This window comes from Corythoichthys intestinalis, chromosome 2 (genome assembly GCF_030265065.1).
Source record: "Corythoichthys intestinalis isolate RoL2023-P3 chromosome 2, ASM3026506v1, whole genome shotgun sequence".
In the NCBI taxonomy this organism is placed as follows: domain Eukaryota; kingdom Metazoa; phylum Chordata; class Actinopteri; order Syngnathiformes; family Syngnathidae; genus Corythoichthys; species Corythoichthys intestinalis.
Window position 1 is genome coordinate 32,650,873 of NC_080396.1, and position 14,746 is coordinate 32,665,618.

The 14,746-nt window shown below is 40.3% G+C and overlaps 1 protein-coding gene across 6 annotated transcripts in view; it reads right to left on the reverse strand.

Moving 5' to 3' along the window:
• The window catches only part of camta1a (calmodulin binding transcription activator 1a), a 568,653-nt gene that overhangs the window by 33,597 nt on the left and 520,310 nt on the right, over positions 1-14,746 (reverse strand). For all 6 annotated transcript variants that reach the window (XM_057830217.1, XM_057830223.1, XM_057830218.1 and 3 more), the window contains 3 exons: positions 10,801-13,082; positions 5,468-5,594; positions 3,203-3,337 (listed from right to left, as the gene is read on the reverse strand). In XM_057830217.1, the coding sequence (XP_057686200.1) occupies positions 3,203-3,337; positions 5,468-5,594; positions 10,801-13,082 (2,544 nt within the window). The remainder of the gene's footprint in view (positions 1-3,202; positions 3,338-5,467; positions 5,595-10,800; positions 13,083-14,746) is intronic.

Here is a 14,746-nt window from a genome sequence, read left to right on the forward strand (position 1 = left end):
ATCTGAACAGATTAAATGGATTTGACGTCTGTCACCGTCAAGAAAGTAAATTAGTTCATCTAAATTACACAGTACATCAAAATCTATCCTCTTCTCTCTACCCCTAATCACCATAGTGTTGCCCCAGATGTGCATCGATGTGGGTAGAGGAAAATGGCAATACAGTATGTATAAATTTATAACATTAGAGATTACTAGTGTGCTCATAAATCCAATCTGGCGTCCTAAATCTACAAACGCTGTGAACTATTTGTCCCTTTCTGACAATGTGACAAGTTTCCAAACGATCCAAAGTTTTGCAAAATCCATTTAAAATGCAAAATATATATTTTTTCACAAGCCCAAATGTCAATACAATGAAAAAAATGAAGCCTTCATATTTGACCGTTTCTTCTGAATGAGAAGTGACAGTAACTGAATAGATTGGGATGATTCTGTACACCAACATAGGAGCTAGTTCATATATTTTTTTAAGGGTTTCCAAAGCTGCTTTATTGATGGAGTTATTTAAGTGACCCCATCTTCCACTAAATGTTTTGTTGTAATGTTGTCATTTAACATTCATTTAAAAACTTAATTAGGTAGATAAGCGCAATCCAATAAAAGAGAAGGATAGTAAATTGTGCTGTATTCATTCATTAGGTATTCATTAACCATTTTTTGATTTTGAAATTACAAATAGCTATTAGTATTAATACAACCACAATAACAATCTACAGCATATAGCGAGCAAGGAGTTAAAAAAGGAAGGTAAAAGTGCGGGGCAGCGTTTTCCCACAGTCAGCCGGCTCCTACTAAGCTGTTTCTGTGAATGAGACAGTGATGCTGAGGCGCTAGCGCATGAATGGCGGAGGGATCCGTTGGTTGTGATGTGTACGAGTCACTGTACTGTATCTCCCTCCCACTCTCTACAGGGCCGTCTGCAATGCAGCTGTCCTGGGAACCCGTTCTTCACCATATCCAACTTTATCCTGTCAACGTTTAGGCACTGCAGTAATGCTTTTCATCACACCACAGGACACACGCCACACAGACCAAGAAAACACACATATAGATCCACAAAGAACCGTAATTGTTTGTCTTGGTACGTTTACTCATTGGCTGTTTTTGACGGTGATAGACGTCCAATATATTTGAGCTGGGAGAGATGGAAGTGATCATTAGATAAGGTATATAGATCAAACTTTACATTATTCATCTCCAAAGGTCTGAAATGTTGCCTTTTTACTGTAGTTTGTCTAACACCCTACACCCAATACCCCTCGTACAAGTAAAGAGGGTCAATGTGGGTAAAACCACTAATATAATGAAACATATCACAAAGTGTGGAATTTTTTTGTACAATAACCCGCTTCTATCACGGTATTATGGTAGTAATTTTTTTTCGAGAAGAGTTTGGTTCGATTTGGTTCTACCTCCCGCATATTTTGTTTGGAATTCAACTTTTGACCTTTAGATAGGGGCGCACTATTTAGTTTGACGCTGTAAATTTGACTAAAGAAGAAGATGGAAAACTGGAAGTATTTCAGATCTTTTTGCAGAAGCTTAATGAATCTCATGTTGGAGTCTCATTAAATGAGATTGGACATCTTTGGATATGTTTAATGTCAGGTGATAAGTTTGCTAGGTAGGAAACAAATGGTTTGTTGTTGATCTATGTTCAACACTTGCAGAAAGTAAACAAAGAGGAATCAATACATAAAATATATATATAGATTAGGGCTGTCAAAATTATCGTGTTAACGCGCGGTAATTAATTTTATTAATTAATCACGTTAAAATATTTGACGCAATTAACGCACATGTCCCGCTCAGACAGTATTCTGCCTTTTGTTAAGTTTTAAAGCAAGGCTTTTTGTGCTGTTTAACAGCGAACTCTTGTGGTCGCTTTGCGACATGGTTTATTGTCTTCTTGCCAGTTCAATATGGCTGCACGACGTCTCGGGCTGACGCCTACGTTGTAATGTTGTGCTTATATGATCCTTGGACAAGATTTGTCCGTAAGTATGGTTGTTGTAAAGAATGTACATATTATGTTAGTAAGCGAAATGTTATATTTTTTTGTATGAGACGCTTTTTGTTTATGTTTAGTGAACCTGTATAGTGCGCTAAGCTAACGTTGTTGCTAATGCAATGCTTGTGTACTTTTTTTTGTAGTTTTACGACGGTCTAAAGAGGACAATGGTTTGAGGCCATTTTATTAATAAATCAGATGAAAAAGGAAGAAGTCTGATTATTAAGGCATCGTTCACTAGCTGTCTAGCTTTGGAAAAAGTAGACGCTTCGGAGTGAGGACAGCATAGACAGATTTAAATGACAGTAGAGTGAAATGCCCACTACAGTCCTTATGTACTGTATGTTGAATGTATATATCCATCTTGTGTCTTATCTTTCCATTCCAACAATTTATTTTACAGAATATATATATAATTTACAGAAAAATATGGCATATTTTATAGATGGTTTGAATTGCGATTAATTGCGATTAATCACGATTAATTAATTTTTAAGCTGTAATTAACTCGATTAAAAATTTTAATCGTTTGACAGCCCTAATATAGATATGTTTCCAATTGCTCTTGCATATTCTGTTTGACATTTTTTGTATGTGTACTTAAAATGTCTAGTTTTATTTTCATTGAGAAAAAAGTAATTGGCTTTTAAAGTCTGTTATTTTGGCACAACTACTGAGCAAAAATTTGAGATATGAGCGCTATATGTTGGCACTAGCTCAACTCAGGTCTGCGCACTCCACATCAAGCAGTAGTTTTGTAAGTATTGGACAATTTTCCAATAAAGAGGCTTCAATCTTTCTAATGCCACTTCGTGCTAAACTGTACTGTCCAACTAAAAATAAAGGGTGAGTTACACATGTAGTTATATGACCACAAAACTTTCCCATAAAGTTTGCTATCAGCATGCTAATAATATATCGTGAGAAACACCATCGGCATTTCCATTCATTTCAATGTTAACAGATGATTTAGGTTTAAATGCAGTCATGAATAGACTAGAGTGAAAGAAAGTTGCAATCATTTATGCTTCAAAGACAAGTAAGCGAGAATCTAAGATATTTATTGCAACAGAATTTACTTACGTTGACTTTTAAAATAATTCCATTAGACATTTGAAGTAGTGTCAGAAAATGTTAAAGTGAGAGAAAGGAAGGTGAAATAATGGTTAAAAATATCAGAAGACATACCATCCAGTGAGAGCCAGTCATGCTGAGAGGACGGCAGGGAAGGGAGAGCTCGAGCCTTGTACTCAAAAACAACAGAGTTGGAAATTATCTGATTACTGGCGGCCACCTGGAGTGTCACCAGACCTGTGTCGTGAGCTGGCAAGAGAGAGAAAACATTCATACTAGAGTTCATTGACTATTAGCTTGCAAGATCTTCATAATTATATTATGTATGGATTTCTGGACTAAAGAAAAATTAAAAATGTATCTATAAACTAAAATAAAAGTAAGTAAACCCAAAGGAATTTCCTATATTTCTGAATATATTGGTCCTCAAATGTAATCGGGTCATAAAAATTACATGAATAAACAGTCTGCTCAAACTAACATCACATTTATATTTCTATTGTAGTACTACTTATCACTACAATTTCTGTGACTCCAGTGCATCATAGGTTTTTCAAAAATACTCATCGGAGAAAGATATTAAGATAAGATATTACGGGAAAAAAAGGGGATGTGTAAAGGAAAACGTAACTGGGTTTGATACTTGGGGTTATGTGGCTCTGAAATTGGTTGAGACGAATTTCCCAGCATCGTTTCTAGTGGAAAGCAGCTCATGTAAGGACGTATCGTGTAACCGTTATTTACTACTGTGCTATTTGTTTGTGTGCAATAAGTGTTTGTGACTCCTTTGTAAATGCCTCCTAAAACGACACCCTCCTTCTAAATCTTCTACTGAAACGAAAAAGAAGCGGAAGATGATGATAGTGGAAGAGAAAGTGAAATTATTAAACATGATTAAGGAAGGCTGTTGCTAAACGGCTGTAGGGCGCCAAAACAGTTTGACTAAATTGACAGTGCGCTACATATAGAAGGATGGTATGCAAAGAAAATACGCAAAACGGCTTTGAATCTTTGAATCAAGATACGAAGCGTGTTGTGACACTGTCGATATCGTTATGGATCATGGATGAAAGAAATCAGAACGTGTGCCGTCACTCTGGAAAACATGTAAGGGCTGTGCAACAGGGTACTGGCTGTTCAACAAAAGGCCAAAGAGATTGTTGCCAACATAGACAGAGCCATCGAGTTCAGTAACCGTATTAAGTTGGACATGGCAACATCACAATGTTCCTGTCCGTTGGAAATCTTCATCAGTGCCTCGAGATGAACTCTCGAATCCCCTGCAGTAAATGTGCAATAGGATAGTTATATTTTTACTTCTCATGCGTTATTTTTTAATTTTTAATTGTTATTTTTGCATTTATACTGTTGAATATGAATTAATTAATACACATATACATGTCTGTACAGTATAAAGTACGTCACTTGGGGGGGTCGATCTTTTTTTTTTTTTTGGTGTCCTACTTCATGGAAATTCAGCATTCACGGAGGGTTCCTGTCCCCATTAACAGCGGAAAGTCAGGGATCGATGGAAAACACTCGGGAGTGAACGGGGTGAACCATTGTATATAATACGAGGCAGGGATGTGTCCAAATATAGAGATGAAATCGGGAAACGGACTCACACTCAGTACCACAAAAAAAGGAGTTAATTATGGATTTACGCATAAATAAACTAGACGGTAAATATGTAGAAAGGGTCCAATCATTCAAATATCTGGAGGTCCACACCACTGACAACTAATCCTGGTCTGTTCACACCTTCGGGGTGGTAAAGAAGGACCAGCAGTGACTTCACTTCCTGAGAGTGCTCAGGAGACACAACATACAGCAGAAATTCTTGGTGGCCTTCTACAGAGCCACTACAGAGGGCATCTGACGTATTGAATCACAGTGTGTACTGTAGGTGCACAACAGCTGACAAGAGTTTTGCAGGGGATCGTGATAACCGTGTACAGATTGCTATCATGAATGTAAAATCAATTCATAGGTTGTTCAAGTTATTTTGCAGGAGACCCCTAACCTGTCAAAGAGCTGAAACTCAAGAGGAGTGGTGTTGCAATGTGACATTGATACAAAACAACTACAGAAAATGTTTGCTTAAAAATATTGCTTCTAGTTTCAGCAGATTTGCAGGTTTCACCAATTTTGCATCATGTCTTTTTTTTTTTTAACAAAAAAAAAAAAAAAAAAAAAAACACGAAAAAAAAACCAACTAAAAACATACTGTTTTTGTGATGAATTAGTTTAATCAGACACTATTTATTTATTCTTGAGATTTCATAAGTAAAATAAGACCACATTCAATTCGATCAATTCATGCAAAAGTATAAAACATTCCAAAGGGCTCACATTCCTTTTTCTCCCACTTTACCTCACCTGGACAGTAGCAACGCAGCACCCCTGGTTGAATGAGAGAAGCTGGAACTGAGATCTGGTCGAACAAGCAGCTATAATTTGATCCAGCCTCTTGCCAGGGACCTGTGATTAGCACCTTAACGCCACCCTTCAAAACAGACGTGGAAGTCATGAACTCAATAGAAATATTAAAAAATTACTCTTGATGGCTAGCCCAGTTTTTATGAAGGTATAATTTTATACGTACAACATTATTGGACATGGTCTTTATATTGAATCATGATCATTGACAGTGCTATGCCTGAGATTGTTGAACTGCTGTATGCTGCCATCCAGAGTACAAAACACGAAATAACACTTTAAGCAAAACCAACGTGTGAAAAATATATAAGTGCTTCGACTGCCATCTGGTGGACATTAAGTATAAAAGTAAAGTTGATAATTTCCCCCCAAGTTACAGTACACCCGCCCTGCAGTCAAAATTTTTGAAACGCTTGTGCAGTATACTATTATTGTACTTTATTATGGTGCACTAAAGAGGAGTTTACGTTGTATATCTAAATTCTGGCAAGATTAACTGGGAACGTGTATTGTGAAATTTATTTAAACAGTCATTTTGCAGGGATAATTAGCAATTTCTACATTACATACATACTAAAGGCAAAACTATATCTTTTAATGGCGATAAGAAGCATGTTGTGACACTTTGGAACTAGAAAAGACATTTTGGAAAGGTATTCAACGTAATTTAGGGATTATGAAAAACATGTAATTTCATTTCAGAATGATGCGTAATGTCTAATGTGACAAATTTATAAATAATACAATTTTCGCAATACTCACCATGAATTAGACCATCACTGGGGCTGTTTTTGTGTGTATGTGTCAACATTTACGATCATATTAGGCATGGCTTCATGTTGGTAAATATTAATCGTCGCCCACATGTACGTGACCATATCTACTAATGCCTACATCAAATTCTAATAATATCAAAACTATAGCCACAATAAATGCAGTATATATTTTAAATTTTAAACATTATTTAAACAGAGCACTGTTCTCACTTGTGAACAGAGTAATACACTCACATGCTCAGAAAGTGACATGAATAGGGATGGGAATTGATACGATTTTTACAATTCCAATTCCATCATCGATATTGCTTAATGATTCGATTCTTTATCAATTCTCTTATCGATTCTAATTTGGGGAAAAAGAAGAACAAACATTTTGATTGGCATCGAGTTTGTTTAATCAGAAGTCACAACCTTACAAACTCAAGACGATGTCAAAAGAGGCCTAAGGTCTCAATGTTAACTGTGGAAATAAGTGGCAAATGCACAAGAATGTGTAACATTTTACTGAAACATTTTTCTAATAGAAATTTAAAAAAAAAAAAGTATATATTGGCATATAGGTCGTTGTTCTGCCTTTGGCAATATGTGTTAAAATGTATTATTTACCATTATATTGAAATACATGCCTTTTAGTTTTTAATGTGCCTTCACGCTCAAGTGGGGGCGCCCTTGCGCTTCCTCATACGAAGAAGAACGCGCTCATGTGAAGAAGAGCGTGCTTATACGCAAAGAAGTGCAGCCACAAAGCATCCAAGCGAGTGAGCGAGTTAGTGAGAGAGGGAAACACTTCTACGAGCCTATGTTCTTTGTTCATGTTTGTAAAATATCTACAGAGGCAACACCTGTATGTATCATCTTTTGTGTTGTTGTTGTGTGTTTCTACTCGCAATCGGACACTTAAAGGGTATGTAGCGGCAAAGGGGGTGTGAGACATCAATAGAACCGTTATGTGCCAAGATAACAAATATTGATAAAGTTAACAAAAAAATTAATCACTTTAATGAGCAATTATCGAAAATAGATCGAAAATGACGAACATTCCCGAAAGTGTTCCGGAAACAGCTGAATGGGGCGGGGACGTCACGACAAGTGATTGACAGTCGAGGCGGAGCCAGGTGCCATTGTTTTTTAACGACAAGAGAGTAGCGTTGGGGTTTGTTTGACGAAAACATCACAAAAATGGTTCAAAACTGCTGTGCTATGTGGTGTACAAATAGTTATTTATCGGAATATAGTATCCATGAGTTCCCGAACGCGAAAAAAAAAGCTGGACTACGCAGACAATGGGTAAAGTTCGTCCGTGCAAAGAGGGCTAATTTTCTAGACACAGCCTCCGGCACGCTTTTCTGTGGTGCGCATTTTCCACCTGAAAGCTTCTCGAACTATGGACAAGTGAAATCGGATTTTGCTAAAAGATTGCTGCTCAAAGGAGATGCGGTGCAGACCATACACGCGCAGCGACCTAAATGTCCCGAGATATCAAGAAAGAGGACGATGAGTGGCAAAGGAGGCTAAGGCTAAGCAAAGGCCAAGCTCGAAATGGCCAGAGTGAGTACTCTTTTATGATAAAAAAATATCACGCATTGGATACAGGACTGGACACATGTATAAATTATCACTCGTAAAATATATAGAACAAATCCTCTGATCCCACTCATATTTGTGTCTGTTGGCACAGCGAAAAGCTATGATAGCGCAATAAATGATAATTATTCTATGCATTCCTTTATTTTGCAGTCACGGTGTATCAGCTTCACAAAAAGAAATGCAAAATAAATCATTGGTGTTTCCCACACGATCTGCTGCTGATGTTTCATCAGTGTCATTGCTCCCCTCAATGACCGTTTCATTACGCTGCATTGGCATTCGTTTGGGCTCAAATTGGTAACCTAAAACACCGATTAAAGCTTCGTAACTCTCCTCGTCACCATTAGATGAACATTCGTTACGTCCTTCTACGTCGGATTCGTCGCTGAAACTAGAAACGAAATTGTCTGCCATCATCGCCGCCATTCAGTATTAACGCACTGAGCCTTTTTCTTGTTGAAGAAACACCCCTCACTGTCAATTCTGAATTCTGTTTTATTGACAACGAGGGGTGTTTCTTCATGAGGGAACCTGGAATATGTGCAGGACGAACACAATGCATCAGCATAAACAGCTCAAAACACCCCTAATTCTCCCCTCACTAGAAGGAATTATATTGATGCAGACAGGCGCTGCCCCCCTAGTGGCCAGTGGCCCTCTCTTCACTTGTCCTGACGTCACGCACACAATCTGCCAGATCTCGGGCGCCGGTCGTTTTAGCTTGTCAATCGAGCCAAATTTCTCTCATTTTCTTGTGTGTAATTACACGAAGTGGCATGATAGGAATACAAAAGGCATGCGTTTATGGATAAATGATGGAATATTAACATTTTCCCAGGGCATGACATACCCTTTAAATCCAGTTGTGTAGTGGTTTGACGATGTGCTAATGCTAGCGAACGCATGCTAGCCGTTTGTGTAATTACTGTATTAGCAGATAATCATCGCTGATTTATGTTGATGCAAACCTGTTTGTTATTGGGGACGAAATTGATTTGCTTCATTTCTATTTTTTGTTTCACTCTTCAAGTGATGGTGTCATAACGTAGGCTGAATAAAGTCAGCATTTTATACCAACGTCTTCTGCATCGTCATCTGGGGGTTTAGCTCGCTGTATAGCCTAGGGTGACCATATTTTGATTTCCAAAAAAGAGGACACTCGGCCCGGCCTCGAGATACTTGAATTTTACTCGAAGTTCACTCAAAGATGCCTACTATATCACTTTAATATATTTAAAGTGTGCCTCCTCCGTCTGGACTGAAAAATTCAGTTATATTAAAAAAAAAAAAAAAGCCATATAGTATTTATTACATACTATATGGAAATAAGTTTTTTACTCAACAGGCTTTATTCTTACAAAAAAATAATCCTACAAAAAAAAAACGCAAAAAAAAAAAACAACAAAAAAATTAAATAATGACAAAAAAAAAAAAAAAAAATGAAGACCCATGGAAATATAGTTCAGGCACACAGTAGGCTTGTGCCACATAAACATTTTTATAAATCACTATCACGACAATTGTCGTTGAGAAATTGTTATTCTCACTCAATTTTTAATCTCATTCAATGTTCTACATTGCACGCAAACAATAACCAAAATAAGCAAGCTATTCAACCAGCATGTTTCCAAATGCAGCAGTTCAAAACTACGTTTCCCATAATGCCTAGCGCGGCTTAGCGCACTGATAGCTACCTTATTAGCGAGTACCGGGAGATGAGGCAAAATCAAACCTTGCTGCATGAGTTTAAAATCATTGGTAGCGCAACGATTTGACACTAAACGGTAACCCTAACCCTTTACAGATCACGCCAGTACAAAGCTCCAACAGAAGTCAACAATTGCCATTATATACGTATTTATCGCTCATACTTAGAATATAATACAAACATTCAACCAAATACACGATCGCAGAACAATTAATACAAGACTAATACAACATACTGCATCTCTTTGTACCCATATATTGTATAATATATAACAGAAGACACATGAGCGACATTAACAGAAAATAAACTTACAGAAAGGTGTACGGAGCACTATAAACGTCTCTCAAAACTACTCTTTGTTGTAGTCTGTAACTGCCTGTTCTCTTGCCAAACCGTCAACCCAGTAGATGGCGGTAATGCCCCATAATACAAGGGGTAAACTGTACTCCTTCTCCCGCCATTACTAGTAGGAGCCATGACAACGCAGGCGAGTGCTGCCCCCCAGCGGCTGGAGGGATTCTCTTCAAATTGGTCCCGTGAAAAATCATAAAAACCGGACATTTTCATGAATTTATAAAACCCGGCCGGATGACGAGGACACGACGAAAAAGGTGGACATGTCCAGGCAAAAGAGGACGTTTGGTCACCCTAGTATAGCCTTGACTAAGCCTTTGCGTCTCGGTAAGGACAGTACAGTCGTATTCCCTCCCGATGCAGTTATCTCCACCTTGCAATGACTGCAAGTCGCTCTGTTGTAATTTCTCCTCGTGAAGTTAAGACACACTTTCGAGCGTTTGAACCTACGTGCTGTCATTGTTATGTTTACGGCTGCAATGCTTGTGCTAAACCATCGTAACTTTTCATTTTCACCCACTTTCCTGATGAAGTGTAGCCAAACTTTGGAGCGAGTGGTTCTTGGCGCCATGCTAGTTTGATGCGTCTGCACAACAAGACACGTCATGTCACGTGACTACGCAATACGCGTCTTTAGGAATCGTTAAAGGGATCGTTAAGGCTTTTTCATTGTGATGTCGAGGCCTCGAAACACTAGGAACCGGTTCGGAATTGGAATCGGATTTCGATTCCTATCACTAGACATGAAATTCAAGTAATCAAAAAAAAAAACAAAAAAAAAACTGATATCATTGTCTGCTCTCCTGATGATTCCCTCACGTCAAACAACATAAACTCTCTCTCACCTCAGGATATGACCACTCAGGAGAGTAGTCAGTGACCATGAAGAGGCGCCCAGTAGCCTGGAGCATGCCCAGAGCACCATGTGCAACAGCTGCGGAGACCACGTCGGCTACATTCATGTACGACAGTGAACCTGCCTCCCCAGGGTTTCCCCCTGTAGCCGCAGCCCCACTCAGAGACTGGGGGCTGCAGCACGGTTGAAGGCAGAGTTCCGAAGGGTTGTAGCCAGAACTCCTGGTATCCTCCTGGCTCTGTGGGGGCCCGCCACCTGTAGGGTTCTGACCATCAGAGCCATGTGACGTGACGAGCTGGTGAGCATAGAGGGTTCCTCCAGTGGACATGGCCGTCCCAGTGCCATCCACGGAAATGAAGTCATTGATGAGGTCTGAGAACTGGTTTCCAAAAGAGATGTCAAAGTGATCTAGGCTGATCTCCATGCCCGCTGCCCCTCCTCCTCCATTACTGGTGGCTCCCCCCAAGGCTTGATGGGTCGTAACAGGGTTGTAGAGTCCTTGGACCATGTTTGCTCCCTGGAGGAGAGGCTGCAGCTGCTGTGGCGTACGATTGCTGCCATCACTGTTTCCGTTGTGGAGAGCCATACCTTCCCCCGCACTGCCATTTCCTCCTGCCCCACTATCTGATGCTTGAAGGTAGTGCTCAGTGGCACCCCCTTCTCCATTTCCTGTCACACAGGACTGCATTTGATCTCCTGGCTTGAGTAAATTCTCAGCTCCATTTTCTGAGGCTCCTGTCTGCCCAGAGGTTACGTTGCCTGGCTGTTCCAGACCCACCACCTCCTCGTGGTCACTGCCGAGTCCTGGAAAACTTCCCTGATACTGTAGCAGCTGCAGGGATCCGGTATGGCCGGTGGTGTCGGTTGGTGAGCCTCCATTACAGTTGGACCTATGCTGGGTCTGCTGGTGGTGGTGCAGGTGTCCATTACTGCCTGTAGATTCGGTCTTCACCACATGCAGCCCCATATATGCAGCTCCAGATTCATGGGCGTTGTGATCCATCATGTGTGTTTTCTGGGCCATGCTGGCCCTCCCCTGTTGAGTCTGGCTGGACTGAGAGGCATCCTGAAGGAAAAAACTAGGAGACCGGTTCTGGTGTGGCATGTGAGGACTAGCTATTGCTTGCCCATAGCTCACTGCGGAAGCACTGGATGTGTAGTCCTGCTTGGCATCAATAGCACTGAAGTCCATTTGCTCCAGGGTGGTGCTCGGACTTAAACCACCACCTGAAGGAAGCAAGGATCCAGCTGGGGTCAGGGTGAGGTTGCCCTGACCTGAACCAGCACCGGGTGGCACAGACACCCCGCTACCGCAGTTTACTACTGCTCCCACCTGGTAGCCACTCTCTTTGGCCAGCTGCTGCTCAAAGGAAGTGTCTTCTGTTTTGATATTTTTCACTAAAGCTGAGCTGAAGCTGTAACTATTATCTGTCATGGACGGAGAGCTCTGTAGAGTCCCGTTGGTGCTGCCACTGACCCCGCAGGAGGATGAAGCACAGTTCCCCTCAGTCTTCATTGCACTACCTCCGTACGTCTGGCCTTGCTTGGGATTGTTCAGGAAGCAGTCCGGGTCAAAGTTCATGTTGGTCTCTGGTATCTTAATGGTTCCAGAGTCAAGACTGCTTGAGAGCACCAGTTCCTCAGAAACCCCGGCTGTGGACAACATGGAAAGCCCATCTCCTGTGTTCCCAGGCTCTCCAACTCCCCCGCTGGGAAAAGCGAACTTGTGGCGATCAGGGGTCACTGAGAGCACCAAGCCCTGGGAGTTGGCATCTGTGCCCATGAGGTGAGAGTTCGGACCAGCAGTTGGAGACATGCTGTAGATGGGGTCTCCAGCAACTTCTGACATAAAGACCCCCTGGGAAAGGCCAGACATGACGGAGGCCACGTGACTCATTCCTGTTACTACAGGGCTGTCAGCCATGTCTGGGTCACTGTTGAGGCCACTACTGATGGACACAGGGGAGTTTTGGGTGGTATCGGGCACCTCCACTTGGTTCGTGGATGAAACCTCAGTGCTGTTCTGATGCAGCAAGATAGGCTTGTGGACTTTCCCATTACGTTTCTCCCTGGTGCTGCCCCCTCCACCGCCTCCTGCACCAGAGCTTTTGTTGCCGCCATGGCCACTGTGCTCGGTTTTTCCCTCAGACACGTCGTTGTTCTGTACTTCAGAGTGAGAGTTGCTGTAAGCTCCTGTGCGAGGATCCACCTTGGGGGAGATGATGCGGTGTTTGGCGCTGTTACATTTGTGGTGTACACTGCTACCGGCACCTGAACGGTAAACAAGAAACAAGGCAAAGGATTTGGGTTGGTGAGGGGGCAAAGGTTGGAAAAAATGAAATAAGTTTAAAGATTTTGTGTTTTCGATTAAGAAAGATTTATTTCTCTGAATAAAATACAGTACTCACTTTTTTTTTTTTTACTTAAGTAAATGTACAGATACAGGGAGAAAAAAATACTTAAGTAAATGTGCAAATATCCAAGTAAAGAGTGCAATCAATTATGGTATAGTTGCATGGGTCTTATCGATTGCGCGGGAGGCATGAAAACGAATCGATTCACAACGAGGGAAAAAAAGTAACATGAAACACAGGTACAGATACGTGCTACAAAATGTAATGAAGTAAAAGTAAAAAGTACAACTTTATACCTGTACTCACGTAAAGTACAGATACACAAAAAAGTAAGTACTTAAGCACAGTAACGCAGTACTTTTACTTCGTTACATTCCACCACTGCTTCTCAGTTCCTTTCTCTGCCACACAGGAGTTAAGTCGGCTTTACATTCACAATCATGCTAATTAGGTTTATTTGGATGACATTTTCCTGAATCATGGGCAGTAATATTGAGTAGTCTATTTTATACTCACGGAAGGTATACCATAGAAACAATCATGACAGATTAAACAATAATATTTGCTTCATTTTGTATACAAGGTTATTAATCATTTTTCATAAAACGCTTGGTGCCGCTGTAAATCTTGAGTCACAGGCAATAATCTTTGTTTGCCTACTGTTTACTTAAACCATGCACAAAGGTAAGCCATGCATTTGCTATTCCAAACCCTTTTTGACACTTTGTCTGATGCCTCTCATTTTAAGTTGGGAAAAATGAGCTGTCAGATGAGTTGACACATATGTATGTGCTCAGGCACTATAAGTCAAATCAAGGCCCCTGAAGCACTAAATTTCCTGCCACCTGTCCATTATTTTGCTATCTTATTTATTTCCTAAGGGTAAAAATTTACTTTGTTTTCTATGTCATCCAGATCCAGTGGTATGGTTTTGTGCATAAACCCCTTCTAATTTTTTTTTCACTGGCATTAACATAGTGTAAATACACTTACAAGTATAGTACTTGTCAATTACATTTTTGATAGGAATGGTCGGGGGAGGATCTAATGTTGCACCACTGTAATTACAAGCTCCGAAACAATTCCAACAATGTACAACCACCAGCATATGGCAGTAATGCACCATTTAACAAACAGTGGTATGAAAATGTTTGGGCACCTCTTAATTAAATACATAAAACAGCAAGGCAAGGAGAACACAGTATTATTTCACTGGTGAAAAAAAGTTCATGGGAAATATGGAAAGTGTACAAGGATTATTTTGAACTAAAGACGCCAGGAGCATAGATCTGAGCACCCCAACACAAAAATTACATCAATGGTTAGCAGATCCTCCCTTTGCAAAAATAAAATATTGTAAACGCTTCCTGTAACTTCCAATGAAGGTCTGGACTCGGATTTAAAATTTTTTTGACCAGTCTTCATCTACAGTTCTGTCTGGTTTGATGGTTTCCAAGCAGCCTACTATAAATCACATCAAAGGTTTTCCATAATATTGCGGTCTGGGAACTGAGATGTCCAATGTTGTACTTTTTCTTCTGCATGAATGGCTTTGTAGTTTTTCAGCAGTTTTTAGGGGTG